Source organism: Ranitomeya imitator, chromosome 6 (genome assembly GCF_032444005.1).
Source record: "Ranitomeya imitator isolate aRanImi1 chromosome 6, aRanImi1.pri, whole genome shotgun sequence".
Taxonomy (NCBI): Eukaryota; Metazoa; Chordata; class Amphibia; order Anura; family Dendrobatidae; genus Ranitomeya; species Ranitomeya imitator.
In genome coordinates, this window is record NC_091287.1 from 488,983,583 (window position 1) to 488,998,064 (window position 14,482).

The 14,482-nt window shown below is 41.5% G+C and overlaps 1 protein-coding gene across 2 annotated transcripts in view; it reads right to left on the reverse strand.

Annotated features, from left to right (window-relative positions):
* The window catches only part of NIPAL2 (NIPA like domain containing 2), a 195,916-nt gene that overhangs the window by 62,306 nt on the left and 119,128 nt on the right, over positions 1–14,482 (reverse strand). For both annotated transcript variants that reach the window (XM_069731639.1, XM_069731637.1), the window contains exon 5: positions 7,502–7,623. In XM_069731639.1, the coding sequence (XP_069587740.1) occupies positions 7,502–7,623 (122 nt within the window). The remainder of the gene's footprint in view (positions 1–7,501; positions 7,624–14,482) is intronic.

Below are 14,482 nucleotides of genomic sequence, written 5' to 3' on the forward strand. Positions count from 1 at the left end.
TTGCTGCAGAAAAAAAAAAACACCTAGCATGAACTTACCCTAAGACTATGCTGAAAGTGCTAGTTTATCTGCTTAGTTCATGCTATCTTTGTAGCTGATTTGAACTGAAGATCTAGCAAAATCCGTACTCCTGTGTTTCTCCGCTCTCGCTCTCCTCCAATATGATCAGACGGCCACTATTTACGGTACATCCTGTGCGAACATGAGGGAAGTGAGCAGAGAAGATCGGACAGGAGAATGGATCTTTTCTAGACACCTGCAGTTTAAATCAGAACTTTCAGCATGGTGTTAACGAAGGATGCCGAATAAAGTAATGGGAATAGATTACATAGATTTATGAATCTTTGAAATTTACCAAGGATGAATAATAAACATGTTTAAAAATAAATAAAACCAAAAAAAGTTTAGTTACTCTTTCAATATACATGGAATTACTCTGGCTGCATCTCTGTATGACCATTTGGGAGGCGTTTTAAAGGGGTTGTCCATTGTTGCTTAACAAAATAAAAACAAAAACACATACCTCCAGTGCCAGTGTGTCTCCACTGTTGTCATCACCCTGTCTCCAGAAAATCACGTGACTGCTGCAGCCAATCAGCGACTGCCGATCAGCTGCAGCCAATCAGCGACTGCCGATCAGCTGCAGCTTTCACTATTCTGCTCATCAGCTACAGCCTTTTAAAGGAAACCTGCAGATATTGGGTTAATTTGCAGGTTAACAGCCTTCTGAATCTTCCTGGCACCTGCACTTAGACCCATGCGGTCAGGAGGATATTAACTTTATTCCTCCTGGCAGTGTTCGGGTTTCAGTCAAGGGGGTTGCTCTGGTGGGGGTTTAGTCATCAGTCTGTGTATAGAGAGCGGCGGCTGTAACCATGACCCCAGCACTGACTTACAGCTGACTCTACTACTGATCTGCTGTCAGTCAGTGCTGGGGACACGGTGACAGCCACCACTCACCATACACAGATCGGTGAATGACATCGCGCTGGTGCCACCCCTGTGACTGAAACTGGAACGCTATCTGGAGGAAGTTAATTTCTTCCCATCAGCAGGTGTCTAAGTGCAGGCGCCGGGCAGGTTCAGAACACTATTAACCTGCAAATTAACCCCATAGTTACAGTTTAATATAATTTTTTCACGTGACTGGTTCCCGTTAAGATTCAATCAGAGCAGATGTCCACTATTGAAAGGCTACAGATGATGAGTGGCTGCTGATTAAGACACATGGCCACTGAAGCCAATGTCATGTGACCTCCAGGAGAGACAGCTCTGACATCAAATGAGTAATGCCAGTTTGGGAATTAAAAAAAAAAATTAATAATTCCCCTCATTTTATTACGGCTAATTTGCTGTTAGTAAGGGATTATCCAACCTCATAAGTTGCTGGAACTTCTGCCTTTATTTATCCCATGGCTTGATTTTAGTACATCTTATCAAACTTTCAAAATAATTTCAAAAGGTATGTTTAGTGCAAAGCCAACAATAAGCATCATCAAAAAAACACCACACCCACAGTGAACCATGGTGGAAGCAGCATTATGCTTTTCAGCAGCTGGGACTCAGGCTTTAGACAAGGTGGAGTGAATTACAAACAGTTCGAAATATCAGTCAATTTTCCAACAAGCATACTGATAGACTCCTACCCCGAAAGACTAAATGCTGTAATAAATTGCAAGGGTACTTCATTAAAGTATTAGTTTAAGGGTGAGCGTATTTAATGCAACCACACTATTTTTGTTCTTTATTTTTCACCAAAAAGATTTCAGTAGATTTTTTAATAGAGTTGTACAGCTTATGGGTGACAATAAAAATTGAAAGATTCTTCTTAATTCCACTGTACACTAACCCTCCAATCCAACATTCCTCCTCTATATCGGTGCACAATTCTCGAAGCTTCCTGTTCCACTAGAACCAGACATTCGACCTCTGCAGCCAATCACTGGCCGCAGGGGCGACCAATTTGTCACTACTGTAGCCAGTGATTGTCTCTGTACATCTTGTTCTTGTTCAAATGTGTTTTTGCAGCCAGTCTTGGCACATCGTATTCAAATCATATGTGACCACTGCAGCTAATCACCACTCATGCTGGGTCAGCACTGCAGCCAATGATTGGCCACATCAGTCATACGTCCATTCCCACAAGGAGAGGAAGCTCAGAGACCTGCTAAGGACCCAGACAGTGGTACAGAAGGGCAACAAGGAAAAGTGAGAAAGAAAACAAGTTTCTCCATAAAGTTTTAGAAAGGCTGGATAACCCCTTTAATTGAATTTTTACTTTTCCAGGAGGAATAACAGAAGAACATAACTATATATCACAGGTTTCATAATGAGCTCATACATATCTGGGAAACTTTATTTTAAATTGCGCTGTTTATTTTCACTGTTGGAGTAAACAGAGCGAGCAGATGGTTCTAGAATATCGCACATCATTAAGTTACGGATGGCATTAATTGTCGCTCTAAAAATGAATTTATAAAGCATGCAGAGCGGTGGCATGCTCGAAATCCTCCACTTACTCCATTAATTGGATGTCTGTGACACTGTAGTGCCAGGGGTGTACCTCAGTTATAGTTTCCTTCTGAATATGCAGTAATATTTGAATAGGATAGATGGGAAAAGCGAGCGACTGCCGATCCGAAGATAAATCACTATGAGCAGTGCCGGGAATTACCCGAGATGAGCTGACGCAGCCACTAATTGACGTCAATCAGCTGTCGGTGCACGGAACAGTAATGAAACTTACTTAGCGATGCAAAATGTGGTAATATTCTCGGGATGCAATTCTAAACCTGTACGGGGAAAATATAATAAACTGCGAAAACTTTTATACAGTAGAACTTACTATGAGAAACCATTCTGGATTCCTGCAGTTGCCGGATTAGTAGCAATCTGTCCAAAGTAGTGGCACTTTTGGGGCGTGGGTGTAGGCTATGTTCACATGTTGCATTTTTGCAGCAAGGTTTTTTTGCTGATTTTTTTTTATGTAAATTTTAAGCTGAGTTTTACGATACCAACAAAGTCTACGAGATTTCAGAAATCTCATACACACATTGTTTTTTTTTCCCCCTGATGGATGTGGAAAACTGCTGCGTTTTTGAAAACTGAAGCATGTCACTTTTTTCAGCGTTTTTCCAGTGTTTTTTTTCACCCAATGGGTAATTGCAAAACGCAGTAAAAAAAAAAAAAAATCGTCAGTTTTTTTATGCGTTTTTGGTGCAAAAGCCTAAGGAAGTTAAATCATGCTTTTTTTGGGGCCACTAATCTTTATCAGCATGTACAAGAGACAACAAAAACGGAGCAATAAAAAGAGCAGCAAAACCTACTTTTTGGAATCAGCTTCTTTACTGCCAAGAGAGCAGGTTTTGTCTGCGGAACAAAACACAACGTGTGAACATAGCCTAAGGGTGTCCACCTTCAAATACCATTTATATAAAAGGTATAGACTACATGAAAAATAAAAGGGGCTTTCCAGACTCATGATAGTAACGACCTCTCTTTAGTGTAGGTATTCAATATCAGAAATTTTGAGAGGAAATTAAATTTCCACCACTGGCACATTATTTTGTGCTTTTTTTTATTCCAAGGTCATATGGGAATACAGACTGGGCTACAGCTGTTTCACATCTGATTATGCTTCATCTGGTACTATGAGCTTTTTTGCAATCTACTGATATACAGGTGCTTCTCACAAAATTGGAATATCATCAAAAAGTTAATTTATTTCAGTTCTTCAATATAAAAAGTGAAACTCATATTATATAGCGTCATTACAAACAGAGTGATCTATGTTTATTTCTGTTTATGTTGATGATTATGGCTTACAGCCAATGACAACCCAAAAGTCATTATCTCAGTAAATTAGAATACTTTATAACACCAGCTTGAAAAATGATTTTAAAATCTGAAATGTTGGCCTCCTGAAATGTATGTTCAGTAAATGCACTCAATATTTGGTCGGGGCTCCTTTGGCATCAATTACTGCATCAATGCGGGGTGGCATGGAGGCGATCAGCCTGTGGCACTGCTGAGGGGTTATGGAAGCCCAGGTTGCTTTGATAGCAGCCTTCAGCTCGTCTGCATTGTTGGTCTGGTGTCTCTCATCTTCCTCTTGACAATACCCCAAAGATTCTTTATGGTGTTAAGGTCAGGTGAGTTTGCTGGCCAATCAATCACAGAGATACTGTGCTGAGGTATCGGTACTTTTGGCAGTGTGGACAGGTGCCAAGTCCTGCTGGAGAATGAAATTTCCATCTCCAAAGAGCTTGCCGGCAGAGGGAAGTGCTCTAAAATTTACTGGTAGATGGCTGTGCTGACATTGGTCTTGATAAAACACAGTGGACCTACACCAGCAGATGACATGGCTCCCCAAACCATCACGATTGTGGAGACTTCACACTAGACCTCGAGCAGCTTGGATTGTGGCCTCTCCACTCTTCCTCCAGACTCTGGGACCTTGATTTCCAAATCAAATGCAAAATTTACTTTAATCTGAAAACACCTTGGACCACTGAGCAACAGTCCAGTCCATTTTCTCCTTGGCCCAGGTAAGACGCTTCTGGCGTTGTCTATCGGTCATGAGTGGCTTGACACGAGGAATTCGACACTTGTAGCCCATGTCCTGGATACGTCTGTGTGGTGGCTCTTGAAGCAATGACTCCAGCAGCAGTCCACTCCTTCTGAATCTCCCCCACATTTTTGAATGGCCTTTTCTTAACAATACTTTCAAGGCCGTTTCCTTCCACTCAACTTTCCATTAATATGCTTGGATACAGCACTCTGTGAACAGCCAACTTCTTTAGCAATTACCTTTTGTGGATTACGCTCCTTGTGGAGTGTGTCAATGACTGATTTCTGGACATCTGTCAGGTCAGCAGTTTTCCCCATGATTGTGGAGCCTACTGAAACAGACTAAGGGGCCTTTTTAAATGCTTAGGAAGCCTTTGCAGATGCTTTTTGTTAATTATTCTAATTTACTGAGATAATGACTTTTGGGTTTTCATTGGCTGTAAGCCATAATTATCAACATTAACATAAATTAACACTTGAAATAGATCACTCTGTTTGTAATGACTATATAATATTGGAGTTTCACTTTTTGTATTGAAGAATTGAAACAAATTAACTTTTTGATGATATTCTAATTTTGTGAGACACACCTGTATAATGACTAGTCAGAAGTCAAAAGTACACTGCTTTGGCTTCCATCAGACAATGGAGTCCTGTGAACATGATAAGCGTGTAGACTGGGGGGCTTTCATAATGTACAGTCCTCAACTGAGATCCTAGAAAGGAGTATGTCTCCTGTCAATACTAAACCTCAAAAGGATGCAAATCAGTGGAGCAAAATCTAGGCATACACTGAGACAGCGGGGAATGTTGGGACCAGGGCTGTATATAATGTAGAGACAGAGACCTTGATTCCAGCGATGTGTCACTTACTGGGCTGTTTTAATTTTGATAAAATCTGTTTTCTCAGCAGGAGATTATCGACACATGAAGAGTAAATCTGCAGCCGTGGAGTCCTCCATATTCATGAGCTCTGTACAGTGTGGGCCATCTATATGGATACACCTAAATAAAATTGGTATGGTTGGTGATATCAACTTCCTGTTTGTGGCACATTAGTATATGGGAGGGGGAAAACTTTTCAAGATGGGTGGTGACCATGGCAGCCATTTTGAAGTCGGCCATTTTGGATCCAACTTTATTTTTGTCAATGGGAAGAGGGCCATGTGACACCTCAAACTTATTAAGAATTTCACAAGAAAAACAATGGTGTGCTTGGTTTTAATGTAACTTAATTCTTTCACGAGTTATTTACAAGTTTGAAAAACATTAAGTTGGACTTCAAAACGGCAGCCATGGTCACCACCCATCTTGAAAAGTTTTCCCCCTCCCATATACTAATATGCCACAAACAGGAAGTTGATATCACCAACCATTCCCATTTTATTTAGGTGTATCCATATAAATGGCCCACCCTGTATAATCAAAATCCCACCACTGATTAGCAGATTTCTCTGTTCACTTTGCATAGGCAAAAAGCTGCCAATCAGTGGTTTGGGCAGGTTATAAAGAGTGCAAGATCCAGAGCACTGGTAGGTCTGCAGCAGAGAAAACAGTGATTTTATATAAATCACAGCACGCAGACCAGTAAGTGATGAAGTAACAAAAACCTGGTGACAGATTCCCTTTAAATACTTAGAGTTAAAATTATGTGTAGAAAAGCAGTGGACTTGTGCATATAAACCAGAGCGGTGCACATAGCCCCTTTACACGGGCCGATCCAAGACGTTAAATGACTGCCAATCGGCTACATGCCAGTCAATCGGTGCTCAGTTACTGATCCATTTAGAGACGCCAACAAACGTTCTACGCACAGAGCATTATGTTATCAGCAGCACATCATCTCTTTACACTGGATGAACTGTGGGTGAGAACAATTTTAAGACATTTTATAAATCATCATGAAGAACAGTGCTTTGCCTGTACATTGGGCAATTGCTGGCATGATTGGACAGACCAGATATCACCAGTGAGCGTTCCTACTAATACGCATTACCCAATGTGATGACACAGGATTTTATCTTACTGACCATCACTGAATCATGGATACGTTTGGGGAAGTCAGGATTGTGACCAGCCGGTCGCCTGGCTCCATGGAGATGTTTGGAGAAGCCAGGTTGTGACCCTCTGGTCACCTGGCTTTGTACCTGAAAGGAAGCTAACAGTCCAAAGATTGTTGTTACCTCCTCTCTGTGTATGTGCCACAGGTGGGAGTAGTCGACCCTGGAAGCTCTCAAGTCACAGCTGTTCTTATCCCGGCGAGTCAGCGGAAGGGTGAGACTGTCATTTTGCACTACCTTGGGTATTTTGCTGGGACTGTTCTATGTGTTATTTGCCAGTTTTATGGTTTAATAAAGTATTGCCACGCTATATTTACCCTCACCCTGTTTTTTCTCAGTAGTATTATGCCCACGGTAAAAGGAGAAGCGGGCGTAAGGTGAGACGATCCCTGGTCCATGCGGTTTAGGCTAGCAGATCCCCCGTGTCTCCACACCTGATTATTGGATAATTTAAATGGGCTAAAAGTTTTAAAAAGTACATTGGTTTGACCATAGTAGGTGTAGAGTTCATTCTTTCCTTTGCCATTGGCTACATGATTTCTGGAAGAAAACTGGATCATCATGTGTGACCTATAGGCCACATGGTTTTAACAAAAAGTTCACTAAATTTCTAAAATTTCTCCCGACAAGACAGTATTGAAATTGGAAATGTATCACATAATTTGCTATAAACTCAGGATTTTCAATATTTTGTTGTGTACGCCTCTCCAATAGTTATTATGAGCTACAGTAAAAATGTGCAGTCCGAGTCTCTATACACTCCTCACGTCACTACATCAATGATGGCAGATATTCGGAATCTAGCAAACAAAAGTGAAATAAAATCCTATTCAGCTGACACGACCCCATTTGTGTCCAAATCCAACACTTACCAAATACAACAAGAACTGCCAGCTCATAAAATACCGTTCTACTTTCGGTCCTGTAATATCTTGAGATGCATTCGGAGAAAAGGTTACCAGAAGATACGTGCCCGTCACTGCCAAGGTGCCACCTGTAAGGCAAACAACACACTAATAACTACAGGAACGCTGGGAAAAAAAAAATAGTATGGTGACATAAATGGCGCTTTATCTGATGAGCATTAAGCAAGCATTAGAATTTGAAGTCTCCTGGGCTGAGACTAATAATAAAGAATGATCAAGTGATTATATCATAATAAAACACAAAGCCAAACTAGACACAAGACAGTTATAAAACACACGTATAATAAAAAAAGAGGAGCATTTACAGCTGCATACATAAATCACAGAGTGTTTCAACATGAAATCCTATCACACTAATCACCAGAATAGCCGACAAGGCCAGGACGTACACCACCAGAGGAAAATATAAAAACATGGACTGGAGAAATGCTACACATTTATATAAAACACAAGTTCAATATAAAAATGGCTAAAGGCTATGTATTATCTTATTTGGGCGGCACGGTGGCACAGTGGTTAGCACTGCAGCCTTGCAGCGCTGGAGTCCTGGGTTCAAACCCCACCAAGGACAAGATCTGCACAGAGTTTGTATGTTTTCATGGGTTTCCTCCGGGTACTCCAGTTTCCTCCCACATTCCAAAGACATACTGATAGGGAATTTAGGTTGTGAGCCCCATCGGGGACAGCGACGATAACGTGTGCAAGCTGTAAAGTGCTGCGGAATATGTTAGCGCTATATAAAAATAAAGATTATTATTATGCTCTGCTTATATAGCGCCGTTAATTCCACATCACTCTCCCCATTGGGGCTCACAATCTAAATTCCCTATCAGTTTGTCTTTGGAGTCTGGAGTAAATCAGAGAACCTGCAGGAAACCCACACAAGCACGGGGAGAACATACAAACTCCTTGCAGATGTTGTCCTTGGTGAGATTTGAACCCAAAGACCACAGTGCTGCAAAGCAACAGTGCTAACCACTGAGCCACCGTGCTGCCCATGTCAGACCTAATCGGAAAAATACCTATTGTTTAATCAGGTTGGGGTAAAAAAAAATTTTCCCCCGCAGTGTTTTTTTCAATATCAAAATCTTAACTAAACAAAATACAATAAATATATTTTGCAACTTCCACACAAACTTGGAGCTACGTTAGACTGAAGTTTCGTGTTCTTTGCAGAAGACTTTTCAGAAGTCTCATTATCAATCACAATGATCGGTAACAACTCTATAAACAGATAACATGAGATCCACCAATCAGAATGGGCGATGTCACTGTTTTTTTTTGCTTTTTTTTAGCCTCATACTTACTATCCTTTTAGAAACAGTTTACATCAGTTTCCTTATCAGCAGAGGCAGGATTACAATTACAGGTAACACCTCTATATACAGCTGATAACACAGCATCCACCTATCACAATATTTGATTTAACAGCTGACCCTGGACCCCCTCCATTCACAGTGACCTTGGCACACGCTCATTAGATGCTTCAATATAAAATAGGTTCAGAGTTAGTCTATTGCTGCTATTGTACATGTTGATTTATTGAAAGAAGTGGGAGGAAGAGAATAGAATAGCCTCAGTGGTCACTATAAAAAATTGTAAGGTTTTTTTTTTTTATACAGCCCGTGATGTGAAAAAAACAACAAAAAAGCAAAAATGTGACAGTGTAAACAGTTAGTGTCATCCCAGGTGAGAAGGCGTTACATGGACATTTCATGAAGCTAGTTGCTGGTTAGTTAGGGAGTTATTGAAGAGGTAAGAAGTACTGCTTGTTGATCAGTAAGCCACAAGTGGGGGGGGGGGGGGAGTGTAGTGACTGAGGAATTGAAGGATTAAAGTTTAGAACAATGTTGTGGAAGCCTGTAGTGAAATATGTATGAATGTATGACTAGCAGAATTATCATCTGTTCTGAGACTGCTGTTCTCACAGGGGGTCAAGCATATGTTATCCTGAGAAGGCAGTCTCCTGCCTCCAATCTCACCAAGGGGTCTTGCTAAGAACCAGGAAGGGGAAATGTTTCACACCTTCTGGCTCTTTTGAAGAGAGATGCCAATTACAGCCTGACACTATCTATCTATGAGAAACTTTACACAAAGAGTTTCAGAGAAAATAATATATTCATTGGTGGAGTGGCCATAGTCTAGTCACAAACCAGTAATTATAATATTAACTTGAGAGACTAGTCTAGAAATTCGACCTCCAGGTTGACTCTATAAATTAGGCCTACACACAAAGAAAGATGTTCGCATGTGGGGACAGCCTGGAAGCTGATGTGATCCATTCAATATTTCTCCCTCCCCCAGGGACAGAGAATCAGAATGCAAAGTTTGATATAACTAAGTTTTCTCCATTTTATTTTGTAATTGTTTTTGCAAGCACTGTACATTTTCTATTAAAGCTTAAAACTTTAATAAGTCTGAACGTTGTATGCTCTAAAGAATCCATAGCCTTAAAGTGTGTGATCCTTATGATTTGCAGACAGTAGTAGTAATATTTCCGGGACTCATCGCCCGCGTGTTTGGTGAGTGGTGGCAGCGTGTATGAGCAGGGTGTGTGGACTGTGTCAGGGTGTGATATATGCTCCCATTACAGCATAGGACAGAGGTTGAATGCTGGACTGAATGAGATGAGATAGGTTAACCCTTTCAGCTGCAACCCCAAGTCACGTGCTGAGAAAAGGGTACCTGACAAAGCCTATTACCATCTAAGGGGCTGCAGTGCAGAGAAGGAAAGGAAGTCACAGTGACTAACATTGACCTGTGTCACTCTTATACTAATAAGAAAGGTCATTCACCAACAGTGAGTACCTGCTGTAGCATAAACAGAGCGGAGGGAGGTGTAATAGGCAGCAAGAAGGAGTGGGCTACAAGGCAATGTGTCAATCCAGTCCTGGAGGTCTAAAAAGAATCCTATTCTGACTAGGAAGGAGCACGGGGTGCTGCACCGCAGTGGATGATATGGTCAGCGGGAGGTCAGAGATACGGAGCTCTTGGAATAAATACTCTGTCAATCTGGAACTGCACCTGAACATTGTTATGCCATTTTCTATGAAACTAAAGTATGAGCCTCTGCCTTATGCAGAAGAAAAGTACAAAGAAATGCATGTCATTTATCAAATGTTGAAGATCTGGTTCAAGAATTCAAGAAAAGACGTTTTTAACTTTTTAAAATTGTTGTTGGCATCCCTGATTAGTAGCATGAAATTAAGGTTCCTGTACCATCATACCACTTGTGGCCCGAAAAGGGGGTAAGCAGCAAACCCCCTCAAAACAAACACTCAGGGGTGTAGAATAGGGTGTTTAGGGACAGAGTATGAAACCTCACTACCATGGAAGTAACCATCAGCCAGTCTCCCTTACATCAGGGCAGTCAGCGTGGGGAGAAGAGTGCTACAACTGTTCTGACAGCAATGTGAGAAGTGCTGATGGAACGGTTTATAATGAGACAACGCTCCACTCTGCTGTACTGTCCCCTCCAGCCAAATTGGCTGCCATGAAATAAAAACTGAAAGGTGTTTAATTACATTAAGTCTCACACAGAAGAAAGCCTGCTCTAACCCATTGTGGGGGGGTGTCCTTCTTTCCCCTGTATGTTGCTGCTTGCAAATGATTAGTTAACCTTATACAGGGGAAGAAGTACACGCCCCCAGAGAAGAATCTTTGGCAACACCCATTTGGGCCCGTCATAAATTATCACCTAAACTTTTCAAGCTAATATCTCTCTGAATGAGAGGAGGAATTAGAAGAAAAAATAATAATAATAATGAAACAGACTATTCACTCAGCTCTGCAACCACTATTCCATGATGTGTCCAGTTTACATGCTGAAACTGGTAAAAGGTCTTCTTTAAATAAAAGTCTATCTAATCATGGAATTAGCAAAAAAACGAACTACTCAAGGACTTCTATTTACTAGAGAATTTGCTTTAGTTTAGAATCAATCATTACTCTCACGTACACACATGGACCCTGGTGTAATGAGGAGCACACACGTCGTAAATAAATAAAACATTTATTTTAAAGCCCTTATAATGCCAGGATTTTAGTTACAATGTTGATACGAACCCGCAAGGCTGAGTTACAGATTTCACTGTCTTTAGTACAATGATATACTTGTTCACATGTAGCCAAACAAATATTTATAAGATGATACATCTGGAATGCGGACTCTCTCGGCTTACACCCTTCCCAGAGGAGAACTCTGAATTATACAAACTGACAAAGTTCTTTCAACATGAAATAATTACTTCCATATATGACAGTATCTGTCTGATAAGAAGATTTCATGCAGTGCTCCAATGCCACTGGCCTGGATCAGCATTGTAAATAAGAACAGGTTCTGAGCACTGAATGCCAGTTGTGGGACAGCAAGCTGCCAGTTCCTCCCCGGACAGCATGAACACATTTCACAAGTCAGTTTAGCCCAATGGAGTAGTGCCAGTGTGGGCACCGCAGGCCAGATTTTAATGAAAAGAGCAATGCTACATCACCTCTTAATATGGAACATTATATTAGAAAAAGACTTCCTTTAAAACTAACATATGTTTTATGGATTTACTTCTTAGTGCAAAAAACTGAAATCAAATATTTCATTGATTTTTGTTTTTTATTCTTTCAGGATTATTTCCTTTGTGGGTCACAACAGTTTATTAAATGTTATTAACGATTTCTAATATCAAGAAGTTATTGATTAATCTCAATCAGAAAAGGGGAAAATGAAGTATAATTATAATCCTTAGTATCCTAATTGGTCATTTCAGATTACTATTCATTATTTTTGGCCATTATATGACATATATCTCACATTTCACTAATTTACCCTGGATGCACTCATTTTCAGTTGGTTCTGCGCTATTTGGTGTAGATTAGCTGCTATAATGTCTACTATACATGGAACACAGAGACATGGGGGATTCCTGCACTCTGGTTTCTATGAAGTACAGCCTCAGGTGCAGCATACTGGAGGACATTATATAAGATACTAAGCAGTGTAGCTGTGAAGTCAGATAAAACACTTAAAGGGAACCTGTCACCCCGTTTTTTCAGTAGGAGATAAAAATACCGTTAAATAGGGCCTGAGCTGTGCTTTACAATAGGGTATCTTTTGTCCCCTGATTCCCTACCTATGCTGCCGAAATACCTTACAAAAGTGTCCTTTTTCGCCTGTCAATCAGGCTGGTCAGGTCAGATGGGCGTGGTCACAGCGCTGTTTTTCCCCCACATCTTGCTTAAGTTCCCATTGGTGGCGTAGTGCTTCTCGCATGCGCAAGTGCCGAACGCACTGCGCAGCTGTCGAAAAAGAGCGCGCTCGCCGCTATTCAGCGGTTTCTCGGTGGGCGCGGCCATCTTCCTGAGGCCGCACGTGCACAGATGGAGTCTCCTGCTTCCCGGGGGTTCAGGAAAATGGCCGCGGGATGCCGCGCGTGCGCAGATGGACATCGCGGTGGCCATTTTCCTGAAGCCGAGATTCGAACTCGGCTTCAGGAAAATGGCCGCCGCGATGTCCATCTGCGCACGCGCGGCATCCCGCGGCCATTTTCCTGAAGCCCCGGGAAGCAGGAGACTCCATCTGTGCACGTGCGGCCTCAGGAAGATGGCCGCGCCCACCGAGAAACCGCTGAATAGCGGCGAGCACGCTCTTTTTCTACAGCTGCGTAGTGCAATCGGCACTTGCGCATGCGAGAAGCACTACGCCACCAACGTGAACTTAAGCAAGATGTGGGGGAAAAAACAGCGCTGTGACCACGCCCATCTGACCTGACCAGCCTGATTGACAGGCGAGAAAGGACACTTTTGTAAGGTATTTCGGCAGCATAGGTGGGGAATCAGGGGACAAAAAATACCCTATTGTAAAGCACAGCTCAGGCCCTATTAAACGGTATTTTTATCTCCTACTAAAAAAACGGGGTGACAGGTTCCCTTTAAAATCCTGCAGCACCTCTATGCCTATCACACACCGCCTCCCTCCTTCTCTCTTTCTGTCCCCTCTTCTTATATTTCAAGAGGCAGTTGTATTCTGAAACCTCGGAGAGCTGGCAGTCCATCCTGCAAGATGGATTTTAGCACTATTTTATAATGAGTGATGAGGAAAAGAAAGGAAAAGTGGTTTAAAAATAGAGGAAACATGAGCATACAGTTGGGAAAATAAGTATTTGATGTTTTAATTTTTTTTATAATATATATTATCAAAAATACAGTGGGGAAAATAAATATTTGCTACACTGCTGATTTTCCCACCTACAAAGAATCGAGAGGTTTGTAATTTTTATTGTAGGTACACTTCAACTATGAGACACGATCTTAAAAATAAAAACAAAATCCAGAAAAATCACATTGTATGATTTTTACCTAATGAGTTTGAATTTTATTGCATGAAATAAGTATTTGATACATGAGAAAATCAGAACGTAATATTTGGTACAGAAACCTTTCTTTGCAATTACAGAGGTCAGGCGTTTCCCTGTAGTTCTTGACCAGGTTTGCACACGCTGCACCAGGGGTTTTAGCCCACTCCTCCATAGAGATCTTCTCCAGATCTTTCAGGCTCTGGAATGGTCACTGGGAAACATTGAGTTTCAGATCCCTTCAAACATTGTCTTTTGGGTTCAGGTCTGGAGATGGGTTGACCATTCCGGGGCCTTGCAATGCTTCTTACGGAGCCACTTCTCAGTTATTCTGGCTGTGTGTTATTATTATGCTGCGCAGCAGGGTGGCTCAGTGGTTACCATTGTAGCCTTGCAGCTTTGGAATCCTGGGTTCAAATCCCGCCTTGGACAACATCTGCAAGGAGTTTGTATGTTCTCCCCGTGCTTGTGTGGGTTTCCTCCGGGTACTCCGGTTTCCTCCCACATTCCAAAGACATACTGATAGGGAATTAAGATTGTGAGCCCCATCAGGGACAACAATGACAATGTGTGTAAAGCGCTG